Source organism: Oncorhynchus kisutch, linkage group LG11 (assembly GCF_002021735.2).
Source record: "Oncorhynchus kisutch isolate 150728-3 linkage group LG11, Okis_V2, whole genome shotgun sequence".
Taxonomy (NCBI): domain Eukaryota; kingdom Metazoa; phylum Chordata; class Actinopteri; order Salmoniformes; family Salmonidae; genus Oncorhynchus; species Oncorhynchus kisutch.
The window spans coordinates 3,019,576-3,034,801 of NC_034184.2; the positions used below are offsets into that span (position 1 = coordinate 3,019,576).

Here is a 15,226-nt window from a genome sequence, read left to right on the forward strand (position 1 = left end):
TCAGGTTAGTCCAGTACAGCTTGGTTCAGTAGTGGCGGTGTTATCAGTTTGGTTCAGTAGTGGTGGTGTTATCAGGTTAGTCCAGTACAGCTTGGTTCAGTAGTGGTGGTGTTATCAGCTTGGTTCAGTAGTGGTGGTGTTATCCGCTTGGTTCAGTAGTGGTGGTGTTATCAGCTTGGTTCAGTAGTGGTGGTGTTATCAGCTTGGTTCAGTAGTGGTGGTGTTCTCGCTCTCTCTCTCTCTCTCGCTCTCTCTCGCTTTCCTTGATCCATTCATTGGGAGTCAGTCATATGTGTTTCTACTGCACTCTCTCCTAGATCCACTCACTGGAGGACAAGATGAAATTATTCCACAAAAACTCAGTGGTGACTCATCTGGGGACCATGTTCAAAGGTAATGTAAACATCTATATTCATCTATATTAAACGTCTATACTACTTTAAATATATACATACATTCAAAAAGTAATGTTAACTTCCCCTGTAAGATGTTTTCTGAAAAATATAAACTTTTCAATCATCTTCTTAGCTCAAAAGGACCACATGGAAAATGAGTAAGGATATTCAGTCAGCCATTTAGTGTAATAGGACATTGCGGCTGTTAGTTCAACATCACTAAGATGAAGCCCCCACAGTAGTGTCTCAATCATATCAATCTCAACCCTATTATAAATTATATCTTCTCTGCATGGAGGACAGGGTAGAGGGGGAGGACTATCAAACTAAATTCTAACCTCTTATGGACTTTCCCTGCTGGCGTAATAAAGAGAATCGTCTGTCGGATGGGAAAGGGGGGTGAGGAGGTAGGGGTGAAAATTCATCCCAGGACATAATGACTTTTGCAGGCTGCAGTCTTGTTTCCCATGTGAAAACCTCTAATGCAGCACAGTGCACTTCCCCCCTGGCCTGAAGTTACACCACTCAATTTCTAACACTCTCTCCAACCCAAGACTTTAGTAGTCCACAGTTTTTTTGCCTAGGTGTCTGAACAACCCTCTTGGTGTCTGAACAACCCTCTTGGTGTCTGAACAACCCTCTTGGTGTCTGAACAACCCTCTGGGTGTCTGAACAACCCTCTGGGTGTCTGAACAACCCTCTGGGTGTCTGAACAACCCTCTGGGTGTCTGAACAACCCTCTGGGTGTCTGAACAACCCTCTCAGCCAGGTCACATCCTAACCTTTCCCCCTTATGCATAACCCATTACTTCATATTAGAGCTGGAACGATAAACTGAAAATAATCGATACCGACCAAACTGACCATATATCGAGGACATTTTACTGATAATAACAATAAATTGCCTTTACTAGAGGAATGTGAAGTTTAAAATGTAAGTCTGCTAATATGGACTATTGCTAATGGGACAATTGATAGCTACAACATTAGCAGCAGCAGCACAATAAAAAGTAACTGGTGCCTCATGGCCCAGTGTGAGTGTTACTCTACTGTGGGTTCATCTGGGCTACTCTTCCTGGGGTCCGGGGCCTGGAGGTCAGGAGGACACAAAGCTGAAAGGATTTATTAGCCAGGCCATTTCTCCACGCCTGATGATCAAAGACTAGTTTGTCCTCTACCTCTTCTCTTTCTCTTCTTCACCCCTTCATTTTCCCAGCTTTCCTAACCCTTTTCCTTTCAACATCAAGCTGCCCTTCTCCGCTGGCACAGCCAGGGGCCTACAGTGTCATCGTGTATCTGATGAATGCACTAATGTCAGTCGCTCTGGATAAGAGCATCTGTTAAATGACTAAAATGTAAATGGCTATTCCAGAGAAATGGGAGGGTGTTTTTAAGTTGCAACCACTTCACTGGCCTAAACATCTCCATGGAATGGACTTTGTTTCCCTTGAAGAGGATGGAGAAGAACTAACATGATTGCTATTTTGAAGTGTGACCGGTTGGGATTTCACACCGTGGTAATTGAGACATAACTCTGTCTCCCTAGGTACAGGGGAGGATGGAGCAATGCATCTGAACAGGCCTGGTTGGAATTTTCTTGCAGTGTACAAGTGCTCATGTAGGGCCATGTGCCATTCTTTCTAGTTTTGGTGGTTTGAACCGACCCCTGTTCACTGCTGTCAGGGTTTCTATGTTCAGAACTGTTGCTAATTGAAACATAATGTCATGTCAGCTAAACAGTATGGCCGACAGAATCAGGGTGGAACATTAGATGACTCCGTGCTAAATTTAGAAGTGGCGTTTACATAGAGCCGATGAATAATGGAATACACGTTTAGAACTGAGAACTACACGTAACTGCCAACATAAGGGAAACACTTGAGTAAATGAGGGATACAAAAACAAGAAACATCCTCTCACTGTCAACTGCATTTATTTTCAGCAAACTTAACATGTGTAAATATTTGTATGAATGTAACAAGATTCAACAACCGACATAAAGTGAACAAGTTCCACAGACATGTGACTAACAGAAATGGAATAATAATCAAAAGCAACAGTCAGTATCTGGTGTGGCCACCAGCTGCATTAAGCACTGCAGTGCATCTCCTACTAATGGACTGCACCAGATTTGCCAGTTCTTGCTGTGAGATGTTAACCCACTCTTCCACCAAGGCACCTGCAAGTTCCCGGACATTTCTGGGTGGAATGGCTCTAGCCCTCACCCTCCGATCCAACTGGTCCCAGACGTGCTCAATGGGATTTGCCAGTCCTGTCTGGTCCAGCGACGTTGTTACTGGTGAGGACCTGCCTTTACAACCGGCCTTCAAGCCCTCAGTCCAGCCTCTCTCAGCATATTGAGGACAGTTGGAGCACTGATGGAGGGATTGTGTGTTCCTGGTGTAACTCTGGCAGTTGTTGTTGCCATCTTGTACCTGTCACACAGGTGTGATGTTCGGATCCTGTGCAGGTGTCGTTACACGTGGTCTGCCACTGCGAGGACGATCAGCTGTCCGTCCTGTCTCCCTGTAGTGCTGTCTTTGGCGTCTCACAGTATGGACATTGCAATTTATTACCCTGGCCAAACCTGCAGTCCTCATGTCTCCTTGCAGCATTCCTAATGCACATTCACACAGATGAGCAGGGACCCTGGGCATCTTTCGTTTTATGTTTTTCAGAGTCAGTAGAAAGGCCTCTTTTTTTTGTGTCCTAAGTTTTCATAACTGTGACCTTAATTGTCTACCATCTGTAAGCTGTTAGTGTCTTAACATCCGTTCCACAGGTGCATGTTCATGAATTGTTTATGGTTCATTGAACAAGCATGGGGAAACAGTGTTTAAACCCTTTACAATGAAGATCTGTGAAATTATTTGGATTTTTACAAATTATCTTTGAAAGACAGGGTCCTGAAAGAGGGGCGTTTCTTTTTTTGCTGAGTTAATATTGAAAGCAGGTACCTACACACAGGTGTGGTTCCTGTGTTATTTATGCAGTTAACATCCCATCATGCTTAGGTTCATGTATAAAAATGCTGGGCAGGCCAATGCCCCCATCCACAGGGCACGAGTGGTCACTGAGTGGTTTATTGAGCATGAAAATTATGTAAACCATATAACATGGCCATCTGTCACCAAATCTCAACCCAATTGAACACTTATGAGATTCTGGAGAGGCGGCGAGGACAGCGTTCACCACCATCAACAAAACACCAAATTTTTTGAATTTCTCTTGGAAGAATGGTGTCGCATCCATCCAATAGAGTTCCAGACACTTGTAGAATCTTTGCCACGGTGCATTGAAGCTGTTCTGGCTCTTAGTGGCCCTATTAAGACACTTTATGTCGGTGTTTCCTTTATTTTGACAGTTACCTGTACATCGCAATGTAAATTGGTGTGTGTGCGTGTATCTACAGTTGAAGTCGGAAGTTTACATACACTTAGGTTGGAGTCATTAAAACTTATTTTTCAACCACTCCACAAATTTCTTGGTAACAAACTATAGTATTGGCAAGTCGGTTAGGACATCCACTTTGCATGACACAAGTAATTTTTCTAACAATTGTTTACAGACAGATTACTTAACTTATATTTCACTGTATCACAATTCCAGTGGGTCAGAAGTTTACATACACTAAATTGACTGCCATACAACAGCTTGGAAAATTCCAGAAAATGATGTCATGACTTTAAAAGCTTCTGATAGGCTAATTGACATAATTTGAGTCAATTGGAGGTGTACCTGTGGATGTATTTCAAGGCCTACCTTCAAACTCAGAGACTCTTTTTGCTTGACATCATGGGAAAATCAAAAGAAATCAGCCAAGACCTCGGGGGGAAAAAAATTGTAGACCACAAGTCTGGTTCATCCTTGGGAGCAATTTACAAACTCCTGAAGGTACCACGGTCATCTGTACAAACAATAGTATGCAAGTATAAACACCATGGGACCACGCAGCCATTATACCACTCAGGAAGGAGATGCGTTCTGTCTCCTAGAGATGAACAGACTTTTGTGCGAAAAGTACAAATCAATCCCAGAACAACAGCAAAGGACCTTGTGAAGATGCTGGAGGAAACCGGTACAAAAGTCCACAGTAAAACAAGTCCTATATCCACATAACCTGAAAGGCCGCTCAGCAAGGAAGAAGCCACTGCTCCAAAACCACCATAAAAGATCCAGACTACGGTTTGCAACTGCACATGGGGACAAAGATCGTACTTTTTGGAGAAATGTCCTCTGGTCTGATGAAACAAAAATAGAACTGTTTGGCCATAATGACCATTATTATGTTTGGAGGAAAAGGGGGAGGCTTGCAAGCTGAAGAACAACATCCCAACCGTGAAGCACTGAGGTGGCAGCATCATGTTGTGGAGGTGCTTTGCTGCAGGAGGGACGGGTGCACTTCACAAAATAGATGGCCTCATGAGGAAGGAACATTTTGTGGATATATGAAAGCAACATCTCAAGACATCAGTCAGGAAGTTAATGCTTGGTCGCAAATGGGTCTTTCAAAATGGACAGTGACCCCAAGCATACTTCCAAAGTTGTGGCAAAATAGCTTAAGGACAACAAAGTCAAGGTATTGGAGTGGCCATCACATTATAATCTCCACCCGGCACAGCCAGAAGAGGACTGGCCGCCCCTCATAGCCTGGTTCCTCTCTATGTTTCTTTCTAGGTTTTGGCCTTTCTAGGGAGTTTTTCCTAGCCACCGTGCTTCTACACCTGCATTGTTTGCTGTTTGGGGTTTTAGGCTGGGTTTCTGTACAGAACTTTGAGGTATCAGCTGATGTAAGAAGGGCAATATGAATACATTTGTTTTTATTTGATTTGAAAGCCCTGACCTCAATCCCATAGAAAATTGGTGGGCAGAACTGAAAAAGCGTGTGCGAGCAAGGAGGCCTACAAACCTGACCTAGTTACACCAGCTCTGTTAGGCGGAATGGGCCAAAATTCAACCAACTTATTGTGGGCAGCCTGTAGAAGGCTACGTTTGACCCAATTTAAAGGCAACGCTACCAAATACTAATTGAGTGTATGTAAACTTCTGACCCACTGGGAATGTGATGAAAGAAACAGAATCTGAAATAAATCATTCTCTACTATTATTCTACATTTTTCCATTCTTAAAATAAAGTGGTGATCCTAACTGACCTAAGATTTTTACTCTGATTAAATGTCAGGAATTGTGAAAAACTGAGTTTAAATGTATTTGGCTAAGGTGTATGTAAACCAACTTCAACAGACACACCATGAGACACACACACACACACACACACACACACCATTATATAGACACACACATCATTACATAGATACACACGCTATTTATTTATATATAAACACATAATATTGTGTGTGTATATATTTATAATGGTGTGTGTGTGTGTGTGTGTGTGTGTGTGTGTGTGTGTGTGTGTGTGTGTGTGTGTGTGTGTGTGTGTGTGTGTGTGTGTATGAATAGAAAAGGTTATTAATGAGCTCTTGAAGTTGAGAAATGAGCATTCAATACTTCTCCATCATAGATGTGAATTAGTCACATTGTCAAATGTCAAGTGTCTATGAGCTGATGTGTTATCCTACATTAACCTGACCTTTGTTTTGTGTGTTCCAGATCCTGGCCATTACAGTGCTGAGTCCTTCTCAGAACTCACAGAGTTTGAGTACCTGAGGAAGGTCCTGTTTGAGTACATGATGGGGCGGGAAACCAAGGTCATTTAATCAATATGCACCTTTAGCATTCATTCTTAAAAGTCTAAAGAGTGGGGGGGGGTCCTAAGCTGACATATGGAATTGTTTTAAGATTATTCTATGGATCATTTTGCAATTTCATTTTGAGTTTTAGAACCCCCTTAGGGTTTCAAAAACATTTATAACAATGATTTGTTAAAATATAGATTAGAGAAACACATTAGCTCAGAGAAACACATTCATAAATGGGAAAAAAGACGGTCAAAAAATAACTGCTAAGAAACAAGGTTTTGAAGTGTTTGTCCTATATCTATGAGATATAAGAAAGCCCTTTTTTGGATATGCACAAAACTACTTCCATTAATTGTTTAAAACTGGTCCTGGTTTCTTTCAGATGAGTCCTGTGACATTTGTGGGGGTCTTAATCTCCCCTTTCCACAGTGGGGTCACATTTGTAGCCCAAATAGTTCGGACGCTACAAACAGACGGTCACATTGTAGTGGCGCCTCAGCACTGTGGTGCAGTGCTTTTGACTGTTGCACCATCCAGGATGGAGTCTCCACTTTCCATAAAGTGGTCATACTAGTTAGTAGGTCAAACTGTTCGGGCGCTACAGTCGTTTGAGAATATTGATTTTGGGATGTCTCATGGTCTGACAAACACCGCTCCGTCACCTTTCACCACAGATGCAGAAGTGTTACATCAGCAGATGGGGTGGATTGAGATGCATCCAAATGCAAAAAAAACATCTGCTGAAACTGACAGATGTTTTATTATTATGCCAATTAGATTTTATTCACCGGCGTGTCAATTGACTTTAGGGGATTAAAGTAACCTTTTCTGATAAGGGAACATTGACAGTGCACGTATGTGACCCACAGCCTTGATTCAGTCTTATGTAGCAACATTTTATTATGTTCTTTACATTGGATAAAAGCAGAGACAGAGCTACAAAAGGATATCATACACTACAGTTGATGAACAACAAGGAAGTAATTGGCTAGCTTGTTACACACCCCACTCTGACCATTTTACTCAGCCTTTCGTGTTATCCAGAGCACTGTGCTGTTGACAGCAATTTGATTACGTTTTTTTTTGCAGATGTTTATTGACACCGGCCATATTCAACAGGTGTTGAGCATTCATAAATTCATCAGTTATTCTGCGCTCTGAAATAGAGTTTAATTTACGAATGCACCTGAAATGGTTATTTGCTTAGTGGAGTCTTTTGTTGAAACATGTAGCTAGCTAGCTAGGTAAATAATTAACCATAATCCCAACTCATGATGTTACTACCGTGCATGTTTCTGCAGGTAGCTAACCAACAAGGTTCAATGTTAGCTAGCTAACATTCAGCTATAACTAGCCAAGCAAATGGCTCTGAGATACAAATAAGATCATACATGTAACCTAAGCTAGCGAGCCACCCAGCTAACATTTAGCTAGCTAACATTACACTTTAACTTGAAATGAAAACGACTGTCAAATCTAGAAACGTGTAATATCTGAAAATGTAGCTAGCTGTCTTACCCATATACATCATTGTTGGACGTTTCTCCCTGTCACGGATGCCATGGTTGATCTTAGTTTGAAGATGTAATCCGGAGACAGGTGTTTTCTCCACCTCCTTAGCTATCGTACTCTAATTCCACTGAATTCAAAACTTGGTTCTCCAGAAAGTGGAGAGCAACAGTTATGCAGTTCTACTAAGCAACATATATAAAAATAAATAGCCACGTTAGACAGGATTACCTACTCATACTGACCAGCTCAAATAGCCAGAAGCGTTCTACATGGCAGACCAAAACCAACTCCTCTCTCGGCATGTCCAGCCCACTCATTACCTCGGCCAATCATGGCTAGCAGGAAGGTTGTTGGCTTTTTCTGTGGCTAAACCAACTAGGCTCGTAATTTTAACAATTTTATTCGTATTTAGATGGCATACAAGTTTGTTATTAAGGCACATGAAAGTTCACATGTTCCAAAATGCATTTTGATCATTCAAAAAAAGATTACATTCAAATAGCTCTTGTGTGAAGTAGGATCACTAAGTAGGCAACACATGCCTAGTTTCCTGAAATGGGTCATATGAGCTCATAATCCCAGTTTCTTGAAATATAACAACTGATATCACACTTCCCTTTTTTTCAGCTCAGGATACGTTGCCATGTATTTAGTTGCTTACCCTCAATGAAATGGTGAGAGGAGAAGGAGGCGGTAGAAAATGGAGGGAAAGGTGGGATGAGAAGGAGGCGATAGAAAATGGAGGGAAAGGAGGGATGAGAAGGAGGCGATAGAAAATGGAGGGAAAGGAGGCTGGATGGAGAGAGGCCAATAAATGTCACCGTTCCCACATAGAGCAATCACCCAGTTAGACCTATACAAAAGTAATTGTGTGTTTCTGTTTTCGTTTAGCACAGGGCCTAATGAATGATTCTGCATGGGAATTAACAGTGCTAGTTGACCCGGTCCTAAAGTCAGCGGGGTATCAGATACTCACATAAAGCTAGTAGGGTTACCCTCTAGGTCCTCAGTAAGCTGTATGTCATAGCCATATCATTATGGCCTCCCTGTGAATGGAAGGATGTCCTGAAGGAGGCCTGGCCCGAGACATATACTATTCACGTGATGCACGCTGCCATTTCAAAGACTTGCTGGCCTTGTTTAGCTCCTCTAGCACACAAAGAGATCTTTCGGTGGTTGTTGCCCTGCTTTCCTCAAACAGCAGCACTGTTTATGATTAGGCCCAGTATTTATGGGATAGCTAACGCATGCTGCTAACTCTGGCATATAGACCTGGAGTTGATTAGGATGAAGATAATGGGTTAATTGTTCTGTGAGCAGGCTTATTTGATTGGGTAGCTGATGGTGGTGTTGAGGGCAGGGGTTCCCAGAGTCTTATGGGCTGCAGTGAGGGATCTGAAGTGGTGAATGGCTGGACTTGGGTTCACTGAACTTCCATTTTGGATATGATCATGATGAGGGACACAGAGTTAGACTCCCAAGTTGGTTCAGTATGGGGTGTTGTGGACAATCTGTGCTGGGTGAATGGCTGGTTAAGGGTTAACTGAGTGTCAATGTTGGATTGTCGTGGGTTGCAGTCGGGGATCTGACGTTCGTGAATGGCTAGACAGTGGTTCACTGAGCATCAATGTTGGATCTGGGCTGGGAGAATGGCTGGACAAACCAGGATATTTAGTACTAGGTTCACTGCCATGATCCAAACCCGGATGCCAAGAATTGACACTGAAAAACATTGGAACCATGTGGCGGGATACCCATGTGTTACATACGCCTCTCGGAGGAGGGAACGCAACCCCCCAACTCCCCATGGAGTGAAAAAGTTGTGTGATCGTAGGTGCGGGGATGGACGACAGAGGCAGAGAAATACAGTTTACAATTTATTATTCCTTAACACGGTAATGTGGGGAAAAGGGGCTGGGCGGAACCAAATCAAAGAAAGTTAGTTAAGGAATCCCCTCTCCTACCTTACCTGTCTTCCCACTAATTACCTATCCTTTAGCACCGCCTGGCGCGCTAACCAAAATACAGGGGGTGGTCCGCCCAGGTCTTACCTAGTGTGCATAGACAGATTAAATACTGTCTGTATGCCCGCAGGCCTCTTGCTTAAACACTCCCAAGGTGTGTTCCCCTTCCACCATGGGAACCAATGAAACAGAATAAGTGAAAAAGTAACGTCCTATTGTCATACACATACCTCTGAAGGAGCGGCTACAAAATAATAATATCAACAAAACTCACTGACCAACACAGGACATAAAAAGAAGCTCTCTTCTGATGAAGGAACACTGGCTTTTATCAAGCTGGAGAAGGAGTTTGTAATTGAAGAGACAGCTGTATCCCCTGACGAGAGGGAGGGGTCATAGCTCTAATCAGTGATGGGGCCGATCAATCGGGTGCTTTAGGAATGCAGGAAGCCACTTCTTGAAATATGCGTACAAACCCACAACAACACAAACTGGTGAACGTAACACCATGCCATTGAGATAACTGCCTCCAAAAATTCAGTTGTGAAACTGTCATCAGTTTCCCAACATATATCATTAACATCCACAGCCCCACCTTAAAGTTGAAGTTTAAGGTTTTTTCAAATGATAAAGTTTTAAAAAGCAGCCTATTTGAATGTATCCTACTTTTCTTTGTCATATGGCTAAGTAATTTCTGTGTTTTCTCTTCCCTCCCACAGACAATGGCTAAAGTCATAACCTCCATGCTCAAGTTCCCACCAGACCAAGCTCAGCAGGTTCTGGAGAAAGAGGATACAAAAGCAATTGTAAGCATCTGTTCATCCTTGTTGTAAAGCTACTAACGATGAGCCATATGCAACCACACACAGACACAGTCTCACACACAGTCCGTGCTTTGTCAGCAATTGCTTACAGACATTACCTTGGCTTATAGTGCATTCGGAAAGTATTCAGACCCCTTAACGTATTCCACATTTTGTTATGTTACAGCCTTATTATAAAATGTATTTAAATTGTTTTCATTCCTCATCAATCTACACACAATACCACATAATGACAAAGCAAAAACAGGTTTGTAGAATGTTTTACATTTTATAAAAATAAACTATCAAATTTGCATAAGTTTTCAGACCCTGTACTCAGTACTTTGTTGAAGCACGCTTTGGCAGCGATTACAGCGTCGAGTCTAATTTGGTATGACGCTACAAGCTGAGCATACCTGTATGTGAGGATTTTCTCACATTCTCCTCTGCAGATCCTCTCAAGCTCTGTCAGGTTGGATGGGGAGGGTTGCTGCACAGCTATTTTCAGGTCTCTCCAGAAATGTTAGATTGGGTTCAAGTCTGGGCTCTAGCTGGGCAACTCAGAGACTTGTCCCAAAACCACTCCTGCATTGTCTTGGCTGTGTGCTTAAGGTTGTTGTCCTGTTAGAAGGTGAACCTTTCAATTATCCCCACAGCATGATGCTGCCATCACCATGCTTCACCGTAGGGATGGTGCCAGGTTTCCTCCAGGCGTGACGCTTGGCATTCAGGCCATAGAGTTCAATCTTGCTTTCATCAGACCAGAGAATCTTGTTTCTTATGGTCTGAGAGTCTTTAGGTGCCTTTTGGCAAACTCCAACAGGCTGTCATGTGCCTTTTACTAAGGAGTGGCTTCTGTCTGGCCACTACCAGAATGTCCTGATTGGTGGAGTGCTGCAGAGATGGTTGTCCTTCTGGAATGTTCTCCCATCTCCACAGAGGAACTTTGGAGCTCTGTCAGAGTGTCCATTGGGTTCTTGGTCACCTCCCTGACCAAGGCCCTTCTCCCCCGATTGCTCAGTTTGGTCGGGCATCCAGCTCTAGGAAGAGACTTGTTGGTTACTAACTTCTTCCATTTAAGAAGGATGAATTCTGCTGTGTTCTTGAGGACCTTCAATGCTGCAGAAATGTTTTGGTACCTTTCCCCAGATCTGTTACTCGACACAGTCCTGTCGTTGAGCTCTACGGACAATTCCTTCGGCCTCATGGCTTGGTTTTTGCCCTGACATGCACTGTCAACTGTGGGACCTTATATAGACAGGTGTGTGTCTTTCCAAATCATGTCCAATCAATTGAATTTATCACAGGTGGACTCTAATCAAGTTGTAGAAACATCTCAAGGATGATCAATGGAAACAGGATGCACCTGAGCTCAATTTCGAGTCTCATAGAAAAGGGTCTGAATACTTACATACGGTATCTGTTTTTTTGTTTTTATTACATTTGCAAAAAAAATCTAAACCTGTTTTCGCTTTTGTCATTATGGGGTATTGTTTGTAGATTGATGAGGAAAAAATGTATGTCATCACTTTTAGAATAACGCTGTAATGTAACAAAATGAGGAAAAGGGAAGGGGTCTGAATACTTTCCGAATGCACTGTATATTGATCATCTCTTCCAGATCATCAGCATCTTAAACAACAATAACCATCGAGAGCACTTTGTTCTGACTACAGTATCAGTTACAGCAATGGGAACGTGGAGGGGGAAGACATGTCTTATCTCTTGTCTGTTACAGTATTGAGATATATTGGTAAGCACTGTGTACAAGCATACAATATATTAGATCTGGCTTTAGTGGAGTCAAAACAGTGTTTTAGGTCAGATGGGGGTGGATATTTGTGCTTCTGTTCTTTAAGCAACTTACCAGTCAAAGTAGTAAACTCAGCAAAAAATGAAACGTCCTCTCACTGTCAACTGAGTTTATTTTCAGCAACCTTAACGTGTAAATATTTTTATGAACATAAGATACATAAACTGAAGAAGTTCCACAGACATGTGACTAACAGAAATGGAATAATGTGTCCCTGAACAAAGGGGGGTCAAAATCAAAAGTAACAGTCAGTATCTGGTGTGGCCACTAGCTGCATTAAGTACTGCAGTGCATCTCCTCCTCATGGACTGCACCAGATTTTCCAGTTATTGCTGTGAGATGTTACCCCACTCTTCCACCAAGGCACCTGCAAGTTCCTGGACATTTATGGGGGAGAATGGCCCTAGCCCTCACCCTCCAATCCAACAGGTCCCAGATGTGCTCAATGGGATTGAGATCCAGGCTCTTCGCTGGCCAAGGCAGAACACTGACGTTCCTGTCTTGCAGGAAGTCACACACAGAACGAGCAGTATGGCTGGTGGCATTGTCATGCTGGAGGGTCATCTCAGGATGAGCCTGCAGGAAGGGTACCACTTGAGGGAGGAGGATGTCTTCCCTGTAACGCACAGCGTTGAGATTGCCTGCAATAACAACAAGCTCAGTACGATGATGCTGTGACACACCGCCCCAGACCATGACACACCCTCCACCTCCAAATCGATCCCACTCCAGAGTACAGGCCTCTGTAACGCTCATTCCTTCGACGATAAACGCAAATCCGACCATCACCCCTGGTGAGACACAACCACATCTGCAGTCCTCATGCCTCCTTGCAGCATGCCTAAGGCACGTTCACACAGATGAGCAGGGACCCTGGGCAGCTTTCTTTTGGTGTTTTTCAGAGTCAGTAGAAAGGCCTCTTTAGTGTCCTAAGTTTTCATAACTGTGACCTTAATTGCCTACCGTCTGTAAGCTGTTAGTGTCTTAACGACAGTTCCACAGGTATATGTTCATTAATTGTTTATGGTTCGTTGAACAAGCATGGGAAACACTGTTTTAAACCCTTTGCAATGAAGATCTGTGAAGTTATTTGGATTTTTACATATCTTTTAAAGACAGGGTCCTGAAAGAGGACAGTTTTCTTTTTTTACTGAGTTTATATTACTGTTTGTGCAGTTAATGTAATCCTGTATCTTTCTTCTCCCTGCTGTTTCAGCCCTGGCTACGATGAGGGTCAGGTATCAGGATGATGCTGGTACTGCTGCTGCTGAAGGACTGCAGACTGCTGCACCACTGTGGACCAGATCTAGCCCTTCTACTTTTCTGTCCTTTCTTTTGCTTCTCGTGTGTGTGTGTGGAGATACGGTACGAGGGAAGTAGAAAATAGACAATGAAGGATCATCCTAGTTGCTATTTCTTCCAATCTAATTTCACACAATGAAATTACGGATTTTAAATCATGAATTATACCATTTTTTTTTTTCCAGGGTTAATTATATATCTATTTTATGGATGGCTTGTGCAATAAGTTTTTGTTGATCATTGGGTTGATTGTGATTTCAAGTTGATTCTTTGGTTGTGTGTTTTTTTTTCATTTGATCTATGGTTTTAGGTTGTTTGTATCAGTAGTTTTGATTGTATTCTACTGTGTGTCACTTCCTCCTTATGACTGTGTGATGGAATCGTAGAAATAGAATATGTAGACTATTTCTAGGGATTCTAAATATGAATCTACTTTCTATTTATGTGGATGAGATGACCCTTTGACTGTACCTTCCTGTCCCTGAACTGTCTCTTCCTGTCCCTGAACTGTACCACTTAGACACCCTGACTTGTTAGTTTCCCACAGCTTTTCTACTTTATATTTTGTGAAGACAATAAAATAAAAACTCAGCATAATGTAAAGTGTAAATACACAAAGTGAATCTGTACTATAGGGCACAATGCTAATACATTTTGAGACGAGCTAATACAATTTTATTTACTCTGATTTTCTGTCTTCCTCTGCTCATTATTCACTTTGTTGAAATGTGAATATTGTAAATGGTGTGTATAAAATGAATGTATATAACATTAGGATCACCTGCTCTTTCCATGACAGACTGACCAGGTGAATCCAGGTGAAAGCTATGATCCCTTATTGATGTCTCTTGTTAAATCCACTTCAATCAGCGTAGATTTATTTTTTGACATTTTTTATTGCCCCTTTATTTAACCAGGTAGGCAAGTTGAGAACAAGTTCTCATTTACTATTGCGACCTGGCCAAGATAAAGCAAAGCAGTTCGACACATACAACAACACAGAGTTACACATGGAATAAACAAACATACAGTCAATAATACAGTAGAAAGATAAGTCTATATACAATGTGAGCAAATGAGGTGAGATAAGGGAGGTAAAGGCAAAAAGGCCATGGTGCCGAAGTAAATACAATATAGCAAGTAAAACACTGGAATGGTAGATTTGCAGTGGAAGAATGTGCAAAGTAGAAATAATGGGGTGCAAAGGAGCAAAATAAATACAGTAGGGGAAGAGGTAGTTGTTTGGGCTAAATTATAGATGGGCTATTTACAGGTGCAGTAATCTGTGAGCTGCTCTGACAGCTGGTGCTTAAAGCTAGTGAGGGAGATAAGTGTTTCCAGTTTCAGAGATTTTTTTGTAGTTCGTTCCAGTCATTGGCAGCAGAGAACTGGAAGGAGAGGTGGCCAAAGGAGGAATTGGTTTTGGGGGTGACCAGAGATATATACCTGCTGGAGCGCGTGCTTCTATGGTGACCAGCGAGCTGAGATAAGGGGGGGCTTTACCTAGCAGGGTCTTGTAGATGACCTGGAGCCAGTGGGTTTGGCGACGAGTATGAAGCGAGGGCCAGCCAACGAGAGCGTACAGGTCGCAGTGGTGGGTAGTATATGGGGCTTTGGTGACAAAACGGATGGCACTGTGATAGACTGCATCCAATTTATTGAGTAGGATATTGGAGGCTATTTTGTAGATGACATCGCCAAAGTCAAGGATCGGTAGGATGGTCAGTTTTACGAG

General features: G+C 42.5%; 1 protein-coding gene across 3 annotated transcripts in view; it reads left to right on the forward strand.

Moving 5' to 3' along the window:
• LOC109898975 (golgin subfamily A member 4-like) overlaps positions 1-14,179 on the forward strand; it is a 50,165-nt gene extending 35,986 nt beyond the window's left edge. For 2 of the 3 annotated variants that reach the window (XM_031835193.1, XM_031835192.1), the window contains exons 19-23: positions 318-393; positions 6,009-6,106; positions 10,293-10,379; positions 11,998-12,129; positions 13,406-13,550. In XM_031835193.1, the coding sequence (XP_031691053.1) occupies positions 318-393; positions 6,009-6,106; positions 10,293-10,379; positions 11,998-12,120 (384 nt within the window). In that variant the 3' untranslated portion in view covers positions 12,121-12,129; positions 13,406-13,550. Of the gene's footprint in view, positions 1-317; positions 394-6,008; positions 6,107-10,292; positions 10,380-11,997; positions 12,130-13,405 lie in introns of all 3 variants that reach the window. The other variant, XM_020494017.2, reaches the window with a different exon arrangement.
• Positions 14,180-15,226: the final 1,047 nt, after the last annotated feature.